General features: G+C 36.5%; 1 protein-coding gene across 8 annotated transcripts in view; it reads right to left on the bottom strand.

Annotated features, from left to right (window-relative positions):
* Bmcp (uncoupling protein Bmcp mitochondrial) overlaps window positions 1-22,907 on the bottom strand; it is a 475,843-nt gene that overhangs the window by 36,647 nt on the left and 416,289 nt on the right. For 7 of the 8 annotated variants that reach the window (XM_090411822.1, XM_090411820.1, XM_090411824.1 and 4 more), the window contains 2 exons: window positions 18,786-18,866; window positions 1,874-1,959 (listed from right to left, as the gene is read on the bottom strand). In XM_090411822.1, the coding sequence (XP_090267948.1) occupies window positions 1,921-1,959; window positions 18,786-18,866 (120 nt within the window). In that variant the 3' untranslated portion in view covers window positions 1,874-1,920. The remainder of the gene's footprint in view (window positions 1-1,873; window positions 1,960-18,785; window positions 18,867-22,907) is intronic. The other variant, XM_090411827.1, reaches the window with a different exon arrangement.

Here is a 22,907-nt window from a genome sequence, read left to right as displayed (position 1 = left end):
AGGTGTAATGTATGGTGACTCAATGATCCGTGGTGTGCAAGATAAGATGCGTGAGGAGTGTTTGCCTGGAGGAACAATAGAGAATGTGGCTATGACAATTAAGAGGAGTGAAAGGATGGATGAGATGATTGTGATGGTGGGCACAAATGACTTGAGAGGCAGTGTAAATCGGGCAGCAAGAGATCTGAGATTCTTGCTTGAAGTTGTGCAAAAGAAAACGCAGAGAGGGAAGACTGCCTCTCAACTTTTAAACTGTTGAGAGGCAGTTGCAGGGTAGACATTGGAGAGTTCTTTCACTCGGTGGAACGGCAGGAAGGAGTGATGACAAGAGGCCATCCCTGGAAGTTACGAAAAGAGGCTGTGCGCAAGAGAGTGAGGAGTGGTTTCTTTGCATGGAGGGTGGTTGAACCTTGTAATGCATTGCACCTTGAATAAATTCAAGGAGTGGTGTGAAAGACTTTGTATTTCATAAAAACGACCTTCCACGATGAGTCTTTTGACTCAATGGAGGCCTGGATGATGATAATAATAATACTCGTAGACAGGCTTATACATTGGTTATGCATTACTAAATCACTTAAGGAATTGACAACGTAGATAAGAATATAAATTAAATTACACTTTAATAAATATCAGAAATATTTATTAAAGTGTAATTTAATTTATATTCTTAGCTACGTTGTCAATTCCTTAAGTGATTTAGTAATAATAATAATAATACAATAAGAAGTGGCTTAAAAAGTTTCACGTTTGGTCTCTGGAGCAAGGTTTCCAAATTAGGCAAATAAATAAAAAATACAAAAAAAATTATAAAAATGAGAAAAATATTAACCCACCCATATTATTAATAAGTTATTAGTATATCACCTTTAATGGGTGGGAATTACGTAAAAAAAAAAAAAAAAAAAAAAAAAAAACATTTTTTTTTTAAATTGAAGGTTGAATATTATTATTGATATACTACTTATTCTTATTGATATTCAATATGCTATAGCTCAAAAAATTTTAAACAGTGATTTAAATTTAAGACCTGGATCATTCTGAAATTAGTATATCCAGTAAAAAGTATCCTTTCCATTTTCTTCTCTTCTAGAGAAGAAATTTCAATTATTAATTCAACCAGTTTTGACCAAATTTGGGAAATATAATTGTATATTAAGCCTTAGTGTCCTCTTAGAATATCAGCAATCAGACTGTAACAGTGAGTTACCATCTATGCAGATACTCTATAAGTGACATGATTAAGGTGATAATAAAAAGCAATAAGCTGGCTGTAACTTAGGAGTAGCTAACAGTTTTAATTACTAAGAATTTAAATGCCTACTGAAATTTTGACAATACAGTAGCAATAAGTAATAATTATACAAAAATAAAAACACTAAAATAATAATTCCATCCAAATAGCCACCGCCAACCATATACCGTCTCAAGGCTTGGTTATTTATGTTTTAGGCTTTCATCATATAACATCACCGTGGTGTCCGAGAAATCACTGCAGGAGGCCACCTCATAATCCATCCAACGCCATTTCATCAATTAAATATTCAGTTTACTGGGTATTGTAAGACTGATGTCCTGCTATGTAAGAGGACAATTTATTTGTAGAAGATATATGTATCTACTTTTAAATCAACTAAAGACTGAATATTATTTTAGAATATAATATTGTTAGTTGATATATTGTACTGTCCAAAATGTTACTTCTGGTATTAAATAATACAAAATTTGTAATCTTATTTATCACATTTTTAAATAAACAACAAGAAATAATAAAATAAAAATTAAAAGGTTCTGTTTTTTATTTAACACTTTATAAAAATAGTTTAATTTCATGTGTATATTGCAGTTCATACAATAAGAGAGTATATAATACCCATTCGAGTTTTCCTTTAACACATCATCTAATGTCAACAGATAGCTTCAATAGATTTTCTTTAGTTGCTCGTAAACCATGAAAAACTGATCAGATAGTTAGGATTTTTTTTTTTTTTTTTTTTTTTAATTTTGCAAAATAATAATGATAAGAATCAAAATACAAAAAAAAAAAAAAAAATGTTAATCTTGAATTAAAAAAAGTCTTAACCCCCCCCAACTGGCCAGGATATATATATACATCCAGATAAATCTGGATACGATTCAGTAACATCTATTGAATAACATGGATAAGAAATACAAGTTGGTCTCACTATTTCATCCACCTCAGCCGGTAGAGAGGTTAAGTTTATATAGAAAATTTAGCTCTCTTATCGAGACAATTATATACTAAATCAGGAACACTGGCAATCTTATATATCCTCATTGAAGATGAGTGGGGAACTCTCATTTTACTATCAAGGAAATGACTGACACTATTTTGGTTCATATTAAAAGACCTAAGTCTTATCAACAAACTGCAGAACAAATCTGTATTCTCATTTCTTTCATCTTTTCTAAGTAACTGTGGTATCCACATGCAACAACTTTTCTATAATTAATTAATTAGCACATAATGATACAGTGGCTGTGAGTCCCATATGAATAGTACGCCACCATCTTAGGAAACCAATATGAAGCTACTGGTTATAATGTATTTTTTTGTCTGTCAATTTCATGTGTTCTCCTGGCCAGTTTGCCTGTTCTGCAGGACAAAAAAACGAGTTTCAGGGAGAAAAACCTTCTACCTCTGTATGAAATTTTTTATGTCATGGACGGGAATCAAACCCAGGTCTTTTCAACCAAAGGGCTTCATCTATACCGACTGAGCTACAGAGGCCCATAACTTTTAATAAAACCTTAAAAAATACAACAAAACTCTAGCTATAAAAGGAAAAAAAACAACAAAAAACTATTCCTAAAAAAAAAAAAATATATCCACTTCACTAATATTCATGATCTCAATACCAAAATAAATGATATGCACCACCATCATCACTTACAGATCTAAACTTGATGTGATATTCTTAATAGTATCCTTAATCTCAACTTTCTTAAATACATGTTGAAAGTTTTTTACTTGGTTAGACTATAAATTAAAGGTGCCAAGAAATTATATTCTTGGTTCAATCCTTGATCCAAGTGTAAGCAAACAAAGTTTCCATGTGAAGTGTCTTCATGACTAGGCTACTTGTATAATATAGAAGCTAATGACTTCACACCAATTGCCATATTATCGCATAATGCAAAGCAAACCTTTCCGGTCATGTATAATCTATACATTATGGGAAGAATCACTATGCAGCCTGGTTTTGACTTTTATTGGAGTCTCATCAGTGGGAGCCAGACCCAGAGGAGATACCATGGTTGAAGTAATACAGAATTCATTTATTTTCAACATAAAAGTAGAGAAATTTTTGTTACTTGAATTTTCATTATATTTTGTTATAATAGATAAGTAAGTTGGTAAAACTAAAGACTGAATATTATTTTAGATATATTGTTATTTGATATATAAGTAAGTTGGTAAAACTAAAGACTGAATATTATTTTAGATATATTGTTATTTGATATATAAGTAAGTTGGTAAAACTAAAGACTGAATATTATTTTAGATATATTGTTATTTGATATATAAGTAAGTTGGTATTGTTAGTTGATATTGTAAGTTGGAATTGTTAGTTGATATTGTAAAAAGGTCTTGTCAATGGGAGCCAGACACAGAGGTGGTGATACTAAGGTGGAAGTAATGGAGAAGTCATATTTAACTATACGAGTTGCCAAAAGGTGTCTCACCTTATTATTAAATTACTCTGGATTTAGAGAAAGATGTTGGAAGTTTTTTTCCCACTTGTTTGGACTATAATAAATTTAGTTTAATCCTTTATCCAAGTGTAAGCACACAAAGTTTGCGCCTGAAGTATCTTCAGGACTAAGGCAACCACGAGTTGCCTCTGGGTCTGGCTCCCACTGACGAGACCTCAATAAAGGTCGAAACAGGACTGGGTAGTGGCTAAGACAAGTGATGAGAGCTTGGTCCACCTTTACCATGAGTTGCCTCAGTCCTGAAGATACTTCAGGTGCAACCTTTGTTTGCTTATACTGGGATAAAGGATTAAACTAAATTTATTATAAAACATATAGCCAAATTTCTTGGATTGAAACAACAGCAACATTTAAATGGACAAATTTAAATTTCTCATCACTGAATGACATTAAAAACAGCCAACCACAAGGCAGTGATAAGAGGAGCAATCAACTACTAACAAGAGAGGATATTATTATTATTTTTTTAGTGATACCATAAACAGGAAATTGAGAGACCTGCAGGCACATTAGTGCCATGTATGAGGTGCAGATGAGGACTGAGAGAGAAGTTTATTTATTTATTTATTTTTTATTTTTTTTGAAGAGTTGCATATTGTAGTTGTTTGGGAATACTTGAGGAAGGCTGTTCCAAAAGACAGAGGTGGAAGGAATAAAAGAGGATGAATAGAAGTTGGTTCGGCATGTTTCTATCAATGAAAGTGGGTGGTGGGCAACTGCAGCTCATGTATCAACAGGTGCGAGAGAAAGTGGAGGAATGATGGTTGCCAATTCATTAGAGCAGTGATCATGGAAGTATCTGTAGAATAGACACAGTGCTAAAACAATGTACTTGTGAGATAGAGAAGTTGCAGTGAGTCTGTAAGAGAGGGATCATCTATGAGCCTAATTGCATGCCTCTGGATGGCATCAAGGATTTTAAGGGAAGGTTTAGGTGACCCACACCACACATGTGAGCAGTGTTCTAAGCATGGGTGGATTTGGGATTTATATATAGTTAAGTGTAGGCTGGGTGTAAGATAGTCTTTTAAACAAAAGAGAACGTTGAATTTCTTGGATGTTGAGGAGGCTATTTATATGATGTGTTTATGACAGGAAAGACTGGAGGTAAGCATTAGTCCAAGCAAAGAGATTTGATCTTATCTGGTGATTTGTGTATTACTGTGTTTTGGTGGCATTGAATGTAACAAGGGTGTCCTCACTCCCATTGGAAGATAGTATGTAGATTAATGTTTAACACTAGTTAGTTGTAGATGATCTTGTAGCTTGGGTTGTCAGAGTACACAGGTTTGTCAAACGAGTAGGATGAATGGGGAGTACTATCTGCAAAGCTGTGGAAAGGACTAGTAGTTATTGTGAGTAGGCCATTTATGTATGGGAGAAAGAAAATAGCTGATAGGACAGAGCCTTGAGGCACTCTAGCACTGGTATTAAAGCTCAGAGAGAGGGAGCCATCTACCATGACTCACATAAAACAATCAGAGAGAAAGATGACTACCCAATTACAGAGGAGGGCAATTTGTTTAGTGGGCCTCAATGCTACACATGGTCAAAAGCTTTGGAAATGTCAAGGGCAACAGCACAGGTTTCTGCAAAAGTGGTGGGTGGGTAAAGCAACCGTGGTGTCATCAGGATGTGACATAGGTGGAAGTGCAGGAAAGCAGAAGATGAATCGTCTTAGTGAGCGACCAGAAGGCACAGCTTCCATTTGGACAAGAGACAAGTTTTCTGCTGGTGGCCTTTATGAAATTGGATTTGGATCTACTGATGATTGATTTGGTATAGGCAGAGTATGAAGCTTGAGTTCTTGATGTGAGCCACATGCAGTAACCTGAATTTTTTTCTTTAACTGCTTGACACATTTTCGGTTGAACCAGGGATTGGAAAGTGGATGTGCATTATGGATTGAATGAAGAGATAAAGGCCTTCATACCAGTGAGAATAATTTCTGTGACTCATTCCCAGCAGGTGTTGGGGTCAAGTGCGTGGAAGCTATTGTCAGACCAGGGAAAGGAGGAGGATTAGAAATTCTGGAGGTCATCCCAATTGACTCCTTTGTAGTGCCAGAGGATGCTAGGAAGGATGCTGTGAGAGATGAGACTTTGTACAAGATTGTGGTCTGAGTTTTCAAGAGGCGATGTGAATGGAAGACTGACTTCTATGGCGTATCTATGAAGGAGAACTGGTCAAAAAGAGATCCAGAGTATTTGGAGAGTCAAGAGCGTTATCAGGGATTCAAGTGAGTAGAAGTACAATTTGTATCAGGTCATTACCTATTGTAAAGACTTCTGCTTCTCGTCCTGGTAGGGCTGGAGTAGGGGAGCTGGTTGAAATTGCAGATGTTGACGAAGATGACCTCACTATTTGGATAACTATGAATTGCAGGTGATCAAGTTTCATGGAAAGGAATGTGAAGAGATATGAGTGGTTATTAGTGTTTGGAGATCAATAAATACAACAAATGAAAATTACTAAACGAGACAAAGAAACCTTGAGTCAGAGAAGATCAAAAGCAGGGGATTTTAAATTAGCCATTCTCTGGTAGGCTATGTCAGATATCACTCTTGTGGTGAAAAAAATCGTGAAGTGTGTAGTTTGGACACTGGAGGTGGACAGTAGTAAATGTAGCTGCGATCTGGGTTTCGCTCAGAAATATGATGTGTGGTCTGGAAGACTGCAAGTGATGGAGGACATCATTTATGTTTATGTTAATGCCATGGATGTTAGTAAAGTGAATGTGAAAGTGAGTTTTTAGTGATGAGATTCTGGAATGGTTTGTAGGCTGTGGCTGGATATGATGTGACTTTTTTTGATGGGATTAGTTTATGATAAGGAGCAACCAACTGCCTTCAATGAACAGTTATATGATTAACCTTTCCAGCCATGCCCTGAACATTGGTGAACTCTCACTACTTAGTAACGATCTAATTTTGCTGTGGCACCCTGGACAGTTAACACATTGGATTTTATATACCATATTGAAAGAAGCATAAGATTTCTCCCAACCACCATAGCTGATAAAATATGATTAGAAACCTCTAGCATTTTAAACAATTCTAAAACCATAACTAGCAACCTGACCAAAAACTGAACTGGCAGCTACGAAATCTTTAAAGGCAAGTCAGGATATTGTAATTACTGAAGCTGATAAAAGCAGTGCTGCAGATATTTTAAACTCATCAATTACCTAGAAAAAATGATTCTGTTGTTTGAGGCTAATTGATTCATCTATCAACTTGTGAAATATAACCAACTAATTGGATTAAAAAGAAAACAGAAGAATTATTTAAATCATTCACAACCTGGCCCACAGATATGGTTAAATAAACTACTTCTGTACTATAGTCGTTCCCCAAGAATTTACGCTTTGAGTAAGATTCATAACCAGAACATACCACTTCAGCTGACAGTAGAAGGTATTGACAGCCCCAATTTATCATCTAGTCAAGAAAATAGCATCAACAGTCAAGGAGTTGGAAGGTCATTTCCCTTCCTATATAAAAACACACAACACTTTGTAAGCAAAATTAGGGTAATCAATTAAAAGTGATTTATTAATCAGTTTTGACATATCTGCACTTTTCACAAATTATTATTATTATTCAGGCCTCCATGGAGTCAAAAGACTTATCGTGGGGGGAGTCCTTCCTAAGAAACACAAAGTCTATCAAGACTCATCGAGGGGGGGTCCCCCCCCTAAGAAACACAAAGTCTATCATACCACTGTTCCAATCAATGACACAATTCTTCTTTTACAGGACAAATTCACACCCAATATCAGAGGACTCTTTGTAAATTTCTTTGGCCAGTTACATGCCCCTTGAACCTTTAGCTATGTAAAGATTAAAACTAAAGTTAAGTGATTTAACTAAAGCACAGCTACATTTAATTAATATGAAGCATTTTTACACCACTTGGAAAGAGGTCAAGGGACATCCCATGGGCAAGGTGCATTGTGCCATGTAACAAGTCGTGTTTGTAGCCAGTATAAATTGGAGGAATATGATGCTCCCAAGTTACGTAGCTGTGTCCAGGTGAAATGGCTGTGAGAAGGGAACTCATGGAGTTTCAAAGAGATAATGTGATAGGATGCCATATTGCAGGTTTATTTGTTTGGCAAATTGTTGATAAATTGAGCCATCCCAGGTAAATAATTGGTGATACCATACTGAAATGGAAGTGTAGGGAGTCAACTGCAAGTGGTAACCACAGTGGGTGACCCACCACACTCAAGGAACATGATTGTAATGTGTTACAAAGAATAATATGTAAAAACCACCATTCGTTGACTGACACATTGAATGCAGAGTTCTGGGCATTGACTGGAACACGAATCTACACAAAAACATTCAGAACCGAGGCTCACAATATGGGTTTCATTGTAAGACCGCAATATGCTAGCCCACACTTCCCGAACCAATATACTGCATTGTCTTCAGGTGTGCATAGAGCGCATGTACGGTCGGATATGGAAGTTTGGAAAGCTGTATTATGGAGCAGTGAATCACGCTATTCCCCCCCCCCCCCCATCTACTGAGTAGATAGATGGGTGTGAGTGATGTTCAGTTTACTTCCATTACCAGAGTGCATAACCCCAACAATGAAATTTGGATGTGGATGTGTGATGGTATGGTCCTGTTTTTTCTGGTTTGGCCTTGGCTCTCTGTGGTGCCACAAACAATGTATTTCAAGCAGTTTCTGGACAATGCAATGCTTCCTACTTTGTGATGTTTCTAAGGAACTGGCCATGTCTTTTTCAGGAAGACAATGTATTGTGTTATAAACCTGCTGTACCTGCGTGGTTTGTGGACATGAATGTTATCATACTTGACTGGCCCTCCATAGAACCTTGTTCTCAATACTGCTGAACATCTGTGGGATGAATGGTAGCACTGGGTGAGACCAAGGGAGGTCAGCCGCATAACAGTCCAGAACCTCATTACACGTATAAAGGAAGAGGGGTCCAAAGTTTCCATTGATCACTATTGTACACTTGTGGAAAGTATGCCCCACAGGATTGCTGCAGTCATCGCAGAGAAAGGAAGTTGTACATCTTATTAAGGTTAACGACCATGGCTGTGTGTTCCTCACAGTATGGTGAGGAACACATCACATGGAAAGAACTCAGTGGAGTTCTTTCCAGGTGGTGTGTATTTGTATGTATATATATGTGTATGTATATGCATTCAGGAACATTGACTCGGTTGTTTTGATACATTTTTATAAAGAGATTTAATGACTAAAACCGAGAATAATTGTAAGGCTTTAATGATATAAAACACTACTAGTTTCGGCTTTTGACAGCCTTCTTCAGGTGTCCTCTAAAAATAGGAAACAGCAATAAAAACACTGAAGTTTAAAACTGAGAAGCACAGGAAAATTGCAGTATATAATCAACATGAAAAAACGTTGTATTTACATTTAAGTTGTTCTTTCAAACGTGGCATTGTTTGTTGAGTGCGTGCTTACAGACTCTCATGAACATCAGTACTGAACAACAGCAGAGTGGCTATCAGGGACGTTGTAGCTCAAATTGTTATTTAAATGTTCACGATTAAGGATGATTTCTCTGGACTCCACAATTTTTCTTTCAAACTCATCATGGCAATGAAAGATGTTTTCGGATCTATCCCAGCAGACTGAATGACCCTGGTGTTCATCATCAGGAATGTTCGAGAAAAGAACATGACTAGACAAGGCACTGGCATGTGTTCTTTTGTAACAGATGTCTCTCTTGTGTTCCTCCAAACATAATTCAATAAATTGATTTGTTTGACCAAAATACGGGATATTACAATCACACCATATCTTATATACTCCAGGATATTTCAGATTACGATGATGAGGCTTTGGATGGCTTACTAGCGAGCGGATTTTTGGAAGTATAGTGAATAAGGTCCTGATGTTGTACTTCTTAAGAACTTTAGCTAATTTTTTGGAAACTGAACTGATGTACAGGATGGAGATGCTACCCTTAAAGTTGGTTATTTCTTCAGTGTGGTGGCTAGGAGGATTTAGAAGAAATTTTTTAATGGTTTTATCAGAATATCCATTTTGTCTAAAGACAAGTGAGAGCTAATTAATTTCTTTTTGAAGTTCATCTGGGTCATTCAGAAGAGAGCGTGCTCTATGTCCCAAGGTAGAAATAGTTCCAAGTTTTTGTGGAGGAAAATGATGGGACTGACTGTGAAGATATCTAGTTTGCGTAGGTTTTCTATACATTGAGATTCTAAATTTTCCAGAGTAGCATACAGTTTTACATCCAGGAATGGTAGGGAATTGTCATATTCAAGTTCGACTGTGAATTTTATATTAGGATGCTGATTACTGAGATGATTAAGAAAATCCATGAGAAAGTTATGGCCGTGACTCCAAATAATAAAAATGTCATCTACATAGCGTTTCCAAAGTTTTGGTTTAAACAAGAAGGATGATATAGCTTTTGTTTCAAAATCATCCAAGTAAATGTATACATATATATATATATCTACCCTATGTATATAAAATGATAAGCCTTTTTATGTAACGTTTTTTGTCAAGTTATTTGAAACGTTTTGAAACTCAGGGGCTACCCTGAGTGTCGAGTCTTCAAATTTCAAGTCATTAGAATTCAAGGAGAACCGGCTTACCAGTCCAGAACTCAGGGGGGGGTTTAACCCCCTTTGAGTCTTCAAAATTTGAGTCATCAGAATTCAAGGAGAACCAGCCAGCAGTCCATAACTGGGGGGGCACCATAGGCATCAGTGGGACAGAGCCCCCCAACTATATATATAGACCTGAACTATGTTCAGGCACAAACTTGACTTACTTGTCTGTTTGCTTACTTGGGAAAAAGAATTAAAAACCAAGTTTATAAAATTGCTTGGTATCTTTAACATATAGTATACCCAAGATAAAAAACTTTCTACATGTTTCTCTCATCCAGAGATTTTTATTTAATAAGGTCAAAGCACCTTGTGGCAACTTGTTCAGGTAAAATTTATAAGTTCTGCATTACTTCAACCTTGGCATTTTTGGGTCTGGCTCCCACTAACGAGACCTCAATAAAGGTTGAAACCGGTCTGGGTAGCGGTCCTTGCCTTTAATGCATAGCATCATTACATCTCTGCAAGGGGATGTGCTTTGTATCAGGGAAATACTAAGGAAAGTGATCAGAGCTTACTCCACCTTTACCACAAGTTGCCTTTGCACCTGAACTATGTTCAGGTGCAAACTTGACTTACTTGTCTGTTTGCTTACTTGGGAAAAAGGATTAAAAATCAAGTTTATAAAATTGCTTGGTATCTTTAACATATAGTATACCCAAGGTAAAAACTTTCTACATGTTTCTCTCATCCTGAGATTTTTGGGCAACTTGTTTAGGTAAAATTTATAAGCTCTGCATTATTTCAGCCTTCGGCATTTTTGGGTCTGGCTCCCACTGACGAGACTTCGATAAAGGTCAAAACTGGTTGGAAGCTTGGGTGATGAATGGCAATGCTGTAGCCCATGAAGTTTTAACTGAGGCTCGGCTGTTGCTATCACTCAGGGCCTGAGTGTATGTGTGTGTGTGGGGGGGGGGGTAATGAATGGCAATGCTGTAGCCTGTGAAGTTAACTGAGACTGAGGCACGGCTGTTGCTGTTACCCCTCAGATGAGCAAATGAGCGGCTCTGCTTGGTGGTGGGGAGCTTGCCACGGTGTAGAGCCAACCAGTTCTCAGAGTTCTTCTCAGTGGCAGGGTGAGCCTGTTAATGAAAGGAACAATGCTGAGTTTCTGAATTTTTGATCCTGCAGGTCGCTCATTATTGGATAATCCAGGGGATCTCACGAGTTTTTGGAGAGGTTACCCTGCACTTAAACAGGGAAACCGGTCTGGGAAGTGGCCCTTGCCTTTAATGCATAGCATTATACGTCTCCGCAAGGGGAGGTGCTTTGTATTAGGGGAAATACTAAGGAAAGTGATCAGAGCTTACTCCACCTTCACCATGAGTTGCCTCAGACCTGAACTATGTTCAGGCACAAACTTGACTTACTTGTCTGTTTGTTTACTTGGGAAAAAGGATTAAAAACCATGTTTATATAATTGCTTGGTATTTTTAACATAAAAAAGATATTTATGTTATTTATTAAATGTTATTTATTTAAAAAAAAAAAAAATATATATATATATATATATATTAGTGGCATCATGTGACCATTTCAGTAAGGTGTGCTGCCATGGCTTATGCAACCTGCACTACAAAATTCACATCATTTTGACCGTACAATTGCATTTTTATCGATGAAAGTTTTAAGAGTATATAGCACATCATTGCTCATCTTAATTGGTCCAGTGCAATTAATTGTAGGATAAATTTGAATACATTTTAGAAATTATGGACTTTACAACCGTGTTATAAATAACTCTTTTAATTCCCGAAGTTTTTATCTTCATATTAAGATCATCATCTGGAGTATGTACAAATATACAAGGACATGCTGAGTTACATTACACACAGTAAGCTAAAGAAACAATGATTTGATCACAGGTTATTCTACTGGCATGACCTCAAGTGAAAGAAAAAAAAAATTATTTAGAAACTACATCAAAGCTAAATTCTATTTAAGATAACATGAGAAAAACATTCTTCCTTATAGATAGTCTTCTTTCAGCAACAATGATATCCTATTTTTAACATTACAATTGTTATTTTAGGATTCTGGATTACCTACAGTCCTGTTTATAGTTAACTCTTAGAGAGAAAGGTTGTTTCGTGGGTTCCATATGCTTGGGAATTTTAGACCATCATTATTGTTCAGATTGGGGGGGTGGTTGATAAGAATCTCACAGGCTTCCTTAAATTTGCATTCATACCATGTTTTGGTGTGATGTAAACAACTGGTGCTTTTCCAGTCGATTCTATGTAAAGTGTTCAGGGCATGATCAGAAAGGCCAGCTTCACCATATAACTATGGTGAAGCTGGCCTTTTTATATTATATTTAATGTCAGGTGAAGCCGGCCGTTCTGATCATGCCCTGAACACTTTTCATAGAATTGACTGGAAAAGCACCAAATGTTTACATAACACCGAAACATGGTATGAATGCAAATTTAAGGAAGCCTGTGAGATTCTTATCAACCACCCCCAATCTGAACAATAATGATGGTCTAAAAATCCCAAGCATATGGAAGGCACATATTCTACCACAGAACCTTTCTCTCTAAGAGTTAACTATAACCAGGACTGTAAGTAATCCTGAATTCTAAATCTAAAATAACAATTATAATGTTAAAAACAGGACATCATTGTTACTGAAAGAAGACTATTTATAAGAAAGAATGTTTTTCTTATGTTATCTTAAATAGAATTTAGCTTTGATGCAGTTTCTAAATAATTAATTAATTATTTAGAAATTTTTTTTCCCACTAGAGGTCATGCCAGTAAAATAACCTGTGATCAAATCATTGTTTCTTTAGCTTACTGTGTGTACTGTAACTCAGCTTGTCCTTGTATATTTGTATATACTCCAGATGATGATCTTAATATGAAGATCGAAACATTGGGAAATTAAAAGAGTTATTTATAACACAGTTGTAAAGTCCATAATTTCCAAAAGTGAATGCTGATCGCTATGCAATACTAAAAGAAAGGATAAATTTGAATACTTTAATTTATCAATTAATTGTAACCAAATCTGCACAGAGTGGAGGACAATATGTTTGTTTTAAGATACTGTATATTAGAAAACAATAATGAAGTAGAAATGTATATTTAGTTGGTATAGTTGAATTACTCATAAGTGTAAAATTTGGAAGAAGAGGCAAAAGCTTACCTCTATTGACTACAATACTGTTTCCCATTGTAAATATGGTCAAAAAATTTATACATTTATCAAAAATTATATTATTATTATTATTACATGACACCACCAAGGAGTCCAAAGACTCATCGAGGGAGGGCTCTACTCTACAGCTCTCCATCTCCACAACTCAATTCACCAACTACAGCGAACAGCAACCACCCTCATCATCTACACCAGTGCTGTCTACTGCCCAACACCACTAGTATTTTCACAGACAATCACAAGCATCCGTGCCCACCCACAGTCGGATTTGAACCTGCAGCCTTTTGGGTGGAGAGTGGATATGCTAACCACTTGGCCAATATATAAAAACTTGCCTACCACATCAGTTCACACTTCACACACACAAAACAGATGAAATTCAGAAAACAAAAACAGCAACTCATGACAATGTTCAATTGGATTATTATTATTATTATATGGGCACTTCCACGGAGTCCAAAGACTCATTGTGGGAGACCCAATCTATCCACACAATATATCATACCACTCCTTGCTGACTGTGGCAAACCATTCCACTCATTCATCACTCTCCAAGCAAAAAAATCTAGTTCTCACACCCCTACTGACCACACCTTTATTCAACTTCCAGGGATGACCCCTTATTCTGGTCCCTCTAGCCAAGTGCTGAAACATTTCCCCTGCATCTATTCTATAAAATCCTCTAAGCAACTTAAATGTTTCTATCATATCCCCTCTTTTTCTCCTATCAACCAACTTCTGCAATCCACACACCTTCAATCTGTCCTCATAGGGAACATTCCACAGGCCACTCACCACCTTGGTCACTTGCCTCTGAGCCTTCTCCACCACTTCCTCATTCCCAAGAAACTCAGAATGCTAGACTTGAGCACAGTAATCCAGATGTGGATGTATGAAGGCCTTATAAAGAGGAATTGCAACTTCTTTATCTCTACTTGTAACATGTTCTTCACTAGCCAAGAAATCTTATGGGCTACCTTAGCAAACTTAGCAATATGTCCTCTAAACTTTAACTCTCTGTCTACTGCAACCCCTTAATCTCTAGTTTCATCTATTTCCTGGAGTATACAGTGCTATCAATGCGATACAGGGCTTGTAATTTATTTATTCCAAAATCCATAACTTTACATTTCTCAACATTAAACTAACACCGATTAACTTTAGTCCATACTGGCAGCCTATTTAAATCTTCCTGCAAGCTCTCCACATTGCCTCGATCAACTATTATTTACCTAATTTTGCGCCATCAGCAAACAACTGAATATTTCCTTTCAGGTTATTTCCTATATCATTTATGTACAAATTAAACATAATGGTCACAGCACTGTGGCACACTGCTGTCACCTGTTTTCGCTCGATTATTCCCCACCATACCCACTTTTTGATATCTGTCCAGCAGCCACCCACCTCTCCACTTAACCAGTGTCATATTCATCATCATTTGTTCTAATTTAAATAACAGTGTTCCATGTGGTATTCCGTCAAATGCCTTTGTAAAATCCAGCAAAATCATCATGTAGCCATTTCCTTTATCCAACTCAGCTGTTAATCTATTATGAAAAGTGAGTAAATTATTAAGGCATGACTGACCCTTCATAAAGCCATGTTTACACTCGTATAATATCATATTTGCCAGTCTGGTTGGCCAAGTGGTTAGCATATCCGCTCTCCAGCCAACAAAGGCTGTGGGTTCGAATCCTAACGTGGGCATGGATGTTTGTGATTATTTGTGAAAATACTAGTGGTGGAGTGGTGGTGGGCAGTAGATTGTGATGGTGTAGTTGCAGTTCATTTTAATTGGTGGATTGAGTGGTGGAGACAGAGAGTTGTAGAGTAGGTGCCCTCCCTCGATGAGTCTTTGGACTCCCTGGAGGTGTCACATAATAATAATAATAATTTTATTTATCCATTCTCGAATTCTCTTTTTTACCAATTTTTCTATACTTTTACCACCATGCCTGAGATACTGAATGGTCTATGATACCACTCCTTGCTGACTGTGGCAAACCATTCCACTCATTCACCACTCTCCAAGCAAAAAAATCTAGTCCTCATACCCCTACCCCTATTTGCTACTGTAGTCTTAGAACCTCCCTTATGCAAAGGAATAATTTTGTCCTTTTTCCACTCCCTTGGCCCTCTACCAGAGCTGAGACTTAAATTAAACAGCTTAGTCAAAGGCACTGCCAGTTCCCTTGCACATACTTGCAAAACCCTTGCTGATATCACATCTAATCCCAGAGCTGAATTTACATTGATATTCTGCAATATCCTAAGAACTTCTAATTCATCCACCTCTGTTCCCACATTAGCATCTGTCACATATGATAAAGCAGTAACTTCACTAGGAAGATATATGCTTGCAAAGTGGTCACTCAGTAATTCAACTATTTTATCTGCTTCTGTCTCTTCGTGACCATCATCATTATGGTTAATCTTCCATAGTCATTCTTCCTCTTACTTGCCACATAACGAAAGAATTCTTTGGGATTTGTTTTGGCCTTCCTTGGCTAAATTCTTCTCATAATCCGATTTTGCCTTCCTTGTCATGCTGGTCACATTTCTTACCTGAGCCTTGTACTGTTAATGAGTTTGCTGGTCTTATATCCCCTCCACAGCATTTTCTTCTTTGCAGCTCATGCTTAATGATATTACTCATACATCTAACTCGTATTCAATTAACCTTCCTTACCCTAGGAAACAATTTAATCTTGCTTCCACTAGGTGACCCTTAACTATATCTCATGCACTACTAACATGCTTACCGTGCAGTGTTTTATGCCATGGCACAGATTTAAGCTTCTTCGTAAGCTTATCATAATCATCTGCCTTGTAGTTCCACATATACCCCTTCTTGATAGAATATTCCTCATATTTTATGTTTTTCCAAGTCACGACTGCATAGTCACTTCACCAATTGGAGACAATTTTGTCACCTTGGTTATGAATAGCTCTTCTGATCCTATGTCCAGGTCCAATACTCTTCCACTCCTAGTCCCCTCCATCACATGCTGCTGCCTTAAGTAATTATCTCTCAGAAGATGTATAAATTATATTTACTTTCTATCATGTGATCTTTCTTCCTTCCAGTCTATATCTCCATAGTTGAATTTCCCCATAATAGTGACTCGCCCTGTACTCATTGTGCTAATTTGGCAATGCATGTCTTCTAGATCATCTGTGGAACTCCCTGGCCTATAGCAACAACCAACTGTATGTTTTGTCTTACTAGTCTTAATCTCACACCAGATTGCTTCAAAATGAACAGCCTCCCTCCTGCCTGTCTCCTATTCTTTTTGGATGCAATTCATCTGCTATCATCAGCAGTACTCCCCCCCCCCCCTTGTATTCTGTCTTCTCTATATTCCCTGAAAATACTAACCCCTTCACATTCAATCCCTGTAATTATATCATCTGCTGTTAGTGAAGTCTCAATAATGTCTATATCTTTTGGCAAGGTTGCACTAATCAATGCCAAAAACTCCTCCCTTCTTGTTCCTGATACTTCTGGCATTAGTATACAGCAACGGCATTCCTTTATTCCCTCAACCACATTTACTTTTTGAATTGACAATATTTTTGCTTTCCTCACTAGTTTCCTCACTTGATCATTCTCACACACTCGCTTCATAGGTGCCTTCACAAAAACTCATTTCCTTCCACCCTAAATGCTTAAGTTTCCCTGAATTTGCACGCCAGCATGCTCTTTGAACAAACCTCTCTCTCTCTCTCTCTCTCTCCAGACACCTAACACCAACCAAAACCATTTAGATGTAGTCCATCCGCATTGTATAAATCCTTCTTTCCGTCAAACAGAGACCACAGATCCACAAATTCTACATCATTCCTTTTGCACAATCTACGTATAGACTCATTGGCTATCAAAGCCCTTCTCCTCAGTTCACCTCTATCATAGAGTGATAGGAGACTTACAATCTTCAACTTCTTGCTCTTCAGTTTTACTTCTTTTAAAACTCCTTTACACCCTCCCTCATAGAATACTTCTCGCCTCTCAAATCATGGTACCAACCAAGATAATCATTTCCTTCAACTTACCTTTTTACATCTGGATGGCGTAGCGAAATTGAAAAACCGCTTCTGTGCTTTTTCAATTTCATGCTTTGTCCTATGAAGGATAACATTTAAGTGTGCTATTTTTTATTAATATCAATTTCGTTCTCCTCTATTTCCATGGCTGCATGTCAACATTATTAACCTAACTGATACTCACTTTTAAAACACTTAATACATATTCTCTCTCTCTCTCTCCAGTTTCAATTTCCTTCCACATATTCTTTAATTTTCTCTATGCATATATTTTGCATACACTGCACTGAATAATATCCCCCTAATTCAAATCACCAGACAACGTTGTCATTGCCGCAATTGTTCATTGCGTTGGTTCCATGCCGACAATATTGCAATAGAAATGTTATAAATATACCGATACTCTAAAAACACTATAATACTGTAATTTACTAATCTAAAAACATAACAAAAACAGATAAAAATCGTTAATTTCCAATAACAATAACCAATCACAGCCTCTAGGTGCTATTGCCTCAGAGCTCACCCAGCCTTGCCTTCTGAGCAGTTTAAAACTATGACCTATTGCACCATCTGTCTTTTCAAAGGGCTCAAACATGTATATTTTGAAAGCACACCCGGAGTATTAACGTGACTGTGATGTAATGTTTACATGTCGAAAAGTGCCCTCTTCGTGAAGCATTAGTATATTGTGTTTACTTTTAGGAATCAAGAAGTCTGGAAACAATTAGGGGAGATCTTTATGAGATCTTTAATGGGAATAAATGCCAAAATATAATATCGGTGGTACTGCTATTCAGCAGATGAGCACAGCACTAGCACACCTGGAATATTCACTCCTGATGCATAAATATATATTCTACTTTCTATATTTCTTTTAATATAAATAGGATATTGTGAATTTTTTAAAAAATCTATCCAAATTCCACTTCTACATGGATGTTTCTGAATATCTTTAGCGATAAGAAGATTTTCATCACTTCTACTTATTGAAGGGCAGAAAAATGAGAAAATTTGGTCTTCAGAGCAGTTTCTGGATTATTTATGTTTTGCCTTCCTAATACTAATGTGCAATCCAATCTTTCATTGGTGAGAATATCATAAAAAAATATTCACTAGGTGTGTACATATTACAGATGGGAAAGAAAGTAATTCATTTCTTTTAAATTTATTAATGACTAATGAAAGGATACAATTATATTCCATGGACCAAGTCGCACCCAGGTTGGAATAAAACCTTTATATAGTGCTAGGAAGCCTTCTGTTCGAACTGTCTGTTTTGGGAAGGAAAAAAATTAATAGTTACCTTCATACACTAATGCTGCAGTTGTCACTCTTTGTCTATCAAGATCAAAGATCTAGATGTTTCAAAGTAACATGTTTAATAGTAGACATATTGCATAGTTAATAACAATTAACACATATAAAGAATAATAGAATTTATAAACTCCTATATTTTTCCTTCCTGTTACAAGGACATCATCAAGTAGAGAGGTTATTTGACTACATTCAAAACAGATACCTGTCACAAAGCATGCTTATTTATTCATGTTTTTGTAATCACAGTTAAGTAAACAACAGAATGTATACTCTTACAGTTCAAAGGAAATAAAGGTCAGTGTTTGTAATTTGAATACAATATTATTATTATTATTGCATGGGCTCCTTCATGGAGTCCTAAGACTCATCATGGGAGACCAAAACTATTAACACAATATCTATTGTACCTTTCCTTGAAACCAGCATCAGCTTGAAACAAAGCACTTACAACTGACTCAGGCAACCCATTCCATTCATTCACCACTCTCCATGCAAAAAATCTAGTCCCCATGGCCTTGCTAACCACACTCATACCTAACTTCCAGGGATGATTTCTTGTTCTTCTTTCTAGTCAAGTGTTGAAATATTTCCCCTGCATCAATCCTATAAATGTTTCTATCACATTTCCCCCTTTTTTTTTGCCTATCAACCGACTTTTGCAAGTAACAAACTCACAGTTTACCTCATTGGAAGCATTACACAGACCACTTTTTTTTTCTTTTTTTTTAATTATCCCATGGTATTATTACACCAGATCATAGAAGTCAAATTCATGTATTTTATACAGCACCTTTTCTGGGTTGTTATAAAGTTCACATCTGGAAATATTCATACAATTCAGTAAATGCATTGGCGATGCTTCCTCGATGTTACAGATTTTGCAGATGGGGAAGACTTTTACGCCATTGCTAAACTTGATTGGTCTTGTGTGGCCAGTCTTGAGGCGAGAGATCATGGTAGTGGCACAACAATTAAACTTGGAGTTGATATTAGCTCCTGGTTCTTCTACTGAATACCAGTGGTGAGTCATGTCCTGGAGAATCGTTCTTTTTATGTTTTCTTTTTGAGTGGTTTTAAAAAGATTGAAATCTGTGGTATCACTGGATGTTGAGGCCATTTTTGCTACTTCATCTGCAGTTTTATTTCCCTTAAATTCCACATGGGATGGGATCCATTGGAAAATTATTTCGGAATCCTTATGTAGTTGTTTATGTTTTTTTGGTATGTCTCTAAGTATTTCTTGATGGCTAGTGTAGCAGTTCTTAATAGCTTGAAGGGTTGCTAAGGAATCTGTGAAAAATATAAACTCCTGCGGATTTTGTTTATCCAAATTCTGCATGATATGAGTTGCATCCAATACTATTAGATGTTTTAAGTTCTATATTTTGAGAGCCATAGATGAGTATGCCACTCCCAGAATTACCATTTAGATTTTTGGAGACATCTGTGTAGATCTTTATTGAGTCAGGTTCATATTCTATTATTTTTGAAAGAGCTAATGATCTCAAGATTTCAGGGTTTTCTAAGCTTTTTTTCTCATGTTTCCCTATTTCAAAGTTGATAACTATATTTTTCCTGTCTTGATTTGGAGGAAATGCTGGGTAGTTGGCTATTTTATTTGGACAATCCAAGGGAATTTTATTTTCCATGATTTCACGCATTGTTGAATTTTTTCTTTATTCTGTTTGTTGGTTGCCAATTTTTAAAAAGTTCACTTGTTCTATGATATGCAAGGTTGGCTCCTTTTTCTACAAATTTAGTAAGATTTCTTGCAACCTAATTTTTAAAGGAACAAGGTTGGATTCGAATTCTGCTATTTTTCCAGGAGATGTATTCCTTAGTCCACATATGATTCTAGCTGCATTTTTCTGAATTTTTATAAGCTTGTTTTTGATGTTTGCATCTAGATAGGCGAAACATATTCCATTATGGGTCGGGTAATAGAGGTGTATGTGACTTTTAAGGTTTTAGCATCAGCTCCCAACTCTTTACCTGAGATACTTTTCATGATATTTAGTCTTCTTTTTGCTCTGACTGCAACATTGTTGATATGTTTATTGAAGCTTAGTGATAGATCCAGAGTAACTCCATGGTATTTGGGGTTTTCATTAAAGGTAATTAGTTGACTGTTTAGCTTAATCTTTAGTCTCCACTTTCTGAGGCGGTTATTAATGGTAAATACACAAATTTCTGATTTAGAAGGGTTAATTTTGATTTTTTTGGTTTTTACAGTATGTAGATAAACTGTCAACGGCTTTGTTTAAGTGACCTTCTGCTGTTTCTAGATTGTTGTGAGCTGAGAATAGGAACAAATCATCAGCAAACATGGCTATCTTTGTTTCTTTATTTATATTTTTATCTAAGTCATTTAAGTAGATGGAAAAAAGGAGTAGGCTCAAAATGCTGCCTTGAGGGCGTCTCCCTGTCTTATTTTCACTTTCTTAGAAAAGGTATTATTTATTCTAACTCGAATTGTTCTATTTCTTAGAAAGTCATAAATCCAGTTTAGAACTTTCCCTTCTACTCCAATATGACAAAGTTTGGAAAAGAGTTTCTGCCTCCACACCTTGTCAAAGGCATTGCTAAAATCTATAAAAGCTGCAATGGGGGATTTGGTAGGTTTGGTCTGGAAGTTATCTTGAATTGTCTGGGTTAAGTAGAAAAGTTGATCTGTTGTTGAGTGATTTCTTCTAAAGGCAGCCTGAAAATGTGGTAGTATACTATTTTTGTTTTGATAGTAATTCAAACGTTGGAGTATCGTTTTTTCCATCAATATGCCTGGAATTGAAGTCAGTGAAATTGTTCTATAACTTCCTGGTTGGTCTTGAGGTTTGTTAGGCTTTAAGAATGGTATGATTGTGGCTGTCTTCCAGTCTTTTGGAGCTTTTCCTTGTTTTAGTCTATTGTTATATACGCAAAGTAGCCAATCTAGGCTAGGGAAGGAAGATGCTTGATCATAATTCCTTGTATGTTATCTGGTCCACATGATTTATTTATATCTAGTCTCTCCAAGTCTCTCCATTTACAATCTCAATTCAGAGATTGTAAATGGATCCCATAATAATTTGTTTTTATAATTTGGGGAATTTTCAGCGTTTTTCTCCTGTCGAGCCTGTTTTGATATTTGATGGTCTTTCCTAGTATTCATCTCTAGTTTGCTTATATTTTGAAAATGAAACCAATGCATTTGCGATCTGCCTGTCTCCTATTTTGATATTTCCATCTGGATCTTTTAGTGTGTTAGTCTCACATGCCTTTGGTGGGTCTCTTTGTAAATTAGCAGTCAGTTTCCAAAGTTCGGTATTTGAAGTGTTTGGATTTAAGCTGTGGCAAAATTCTTGCCACCTAGTTCTTTGTAATATATTATATTGATTCCTATCTTGATCACTCATCCTCTGAAACCTCTCCACCACTTCCTCATCCCCAAGAAACCCAGGTGACCACACCAGTATGTTCTTCAATAAAGAAGTAATCCTGTGAGCTATCCTGGCAACTTTAGCAATATGACCTCTAAACTTCATTTCTCTATCTACTATTACCCCTAAATCCTTGGTTTCATCAATTTCCTGGAGTACAGTTTCATCAATGTGGCAGATAGCTTGTAATTGATTTATCCCCCAAAAAAACTGAACTCCTTTCTCTTCACACATTACCACTAACATATCATTCATAATCCTTGCTCTCTACCTCATCTCATCACTGTCATACCTTGGCAACACACTGACTACCTTTTCTATCATGCTATTATCTTTTATCCTTCTTGGCAACCTTCTGATATTTAGCCTTATATTCCCCTTGTTTCCAGTCAAGTCATTGTCATTACAACCACTACCGACTCTTTTGCTTGCTTAGTCCTCATATCCAATGCCTCAATCACTCTATTCATTTCACCTCCAGGAAAACAAATCTTGTGCATGGTCTCATTTGACACACCTCTAATAATCAAATTTCCATACCCTGCCACTTGCAAGTCTTTTGTTTCCTCTTTCATACCA

This window comes from Typopeltis vanoorti, chromosome 22 (genome assembly GCF_054136105.1).
Source record: "Typopeltis vanoorti isolate ZY-2024b chromosome 22, IOZ_Tvanoo_1.0, whole genome shotgun sequence".
NCBI lineage: Eukaryota > Metazoa > Arthropoda > Arachnida > Uropygi > Thelyphonidae > Typopeltis > Typopeltis vanoorti.
Note: the sequence above shows the minus strand (reverse complement) of the source record. Positions and strands in the feature narration are given on the sequence as shown.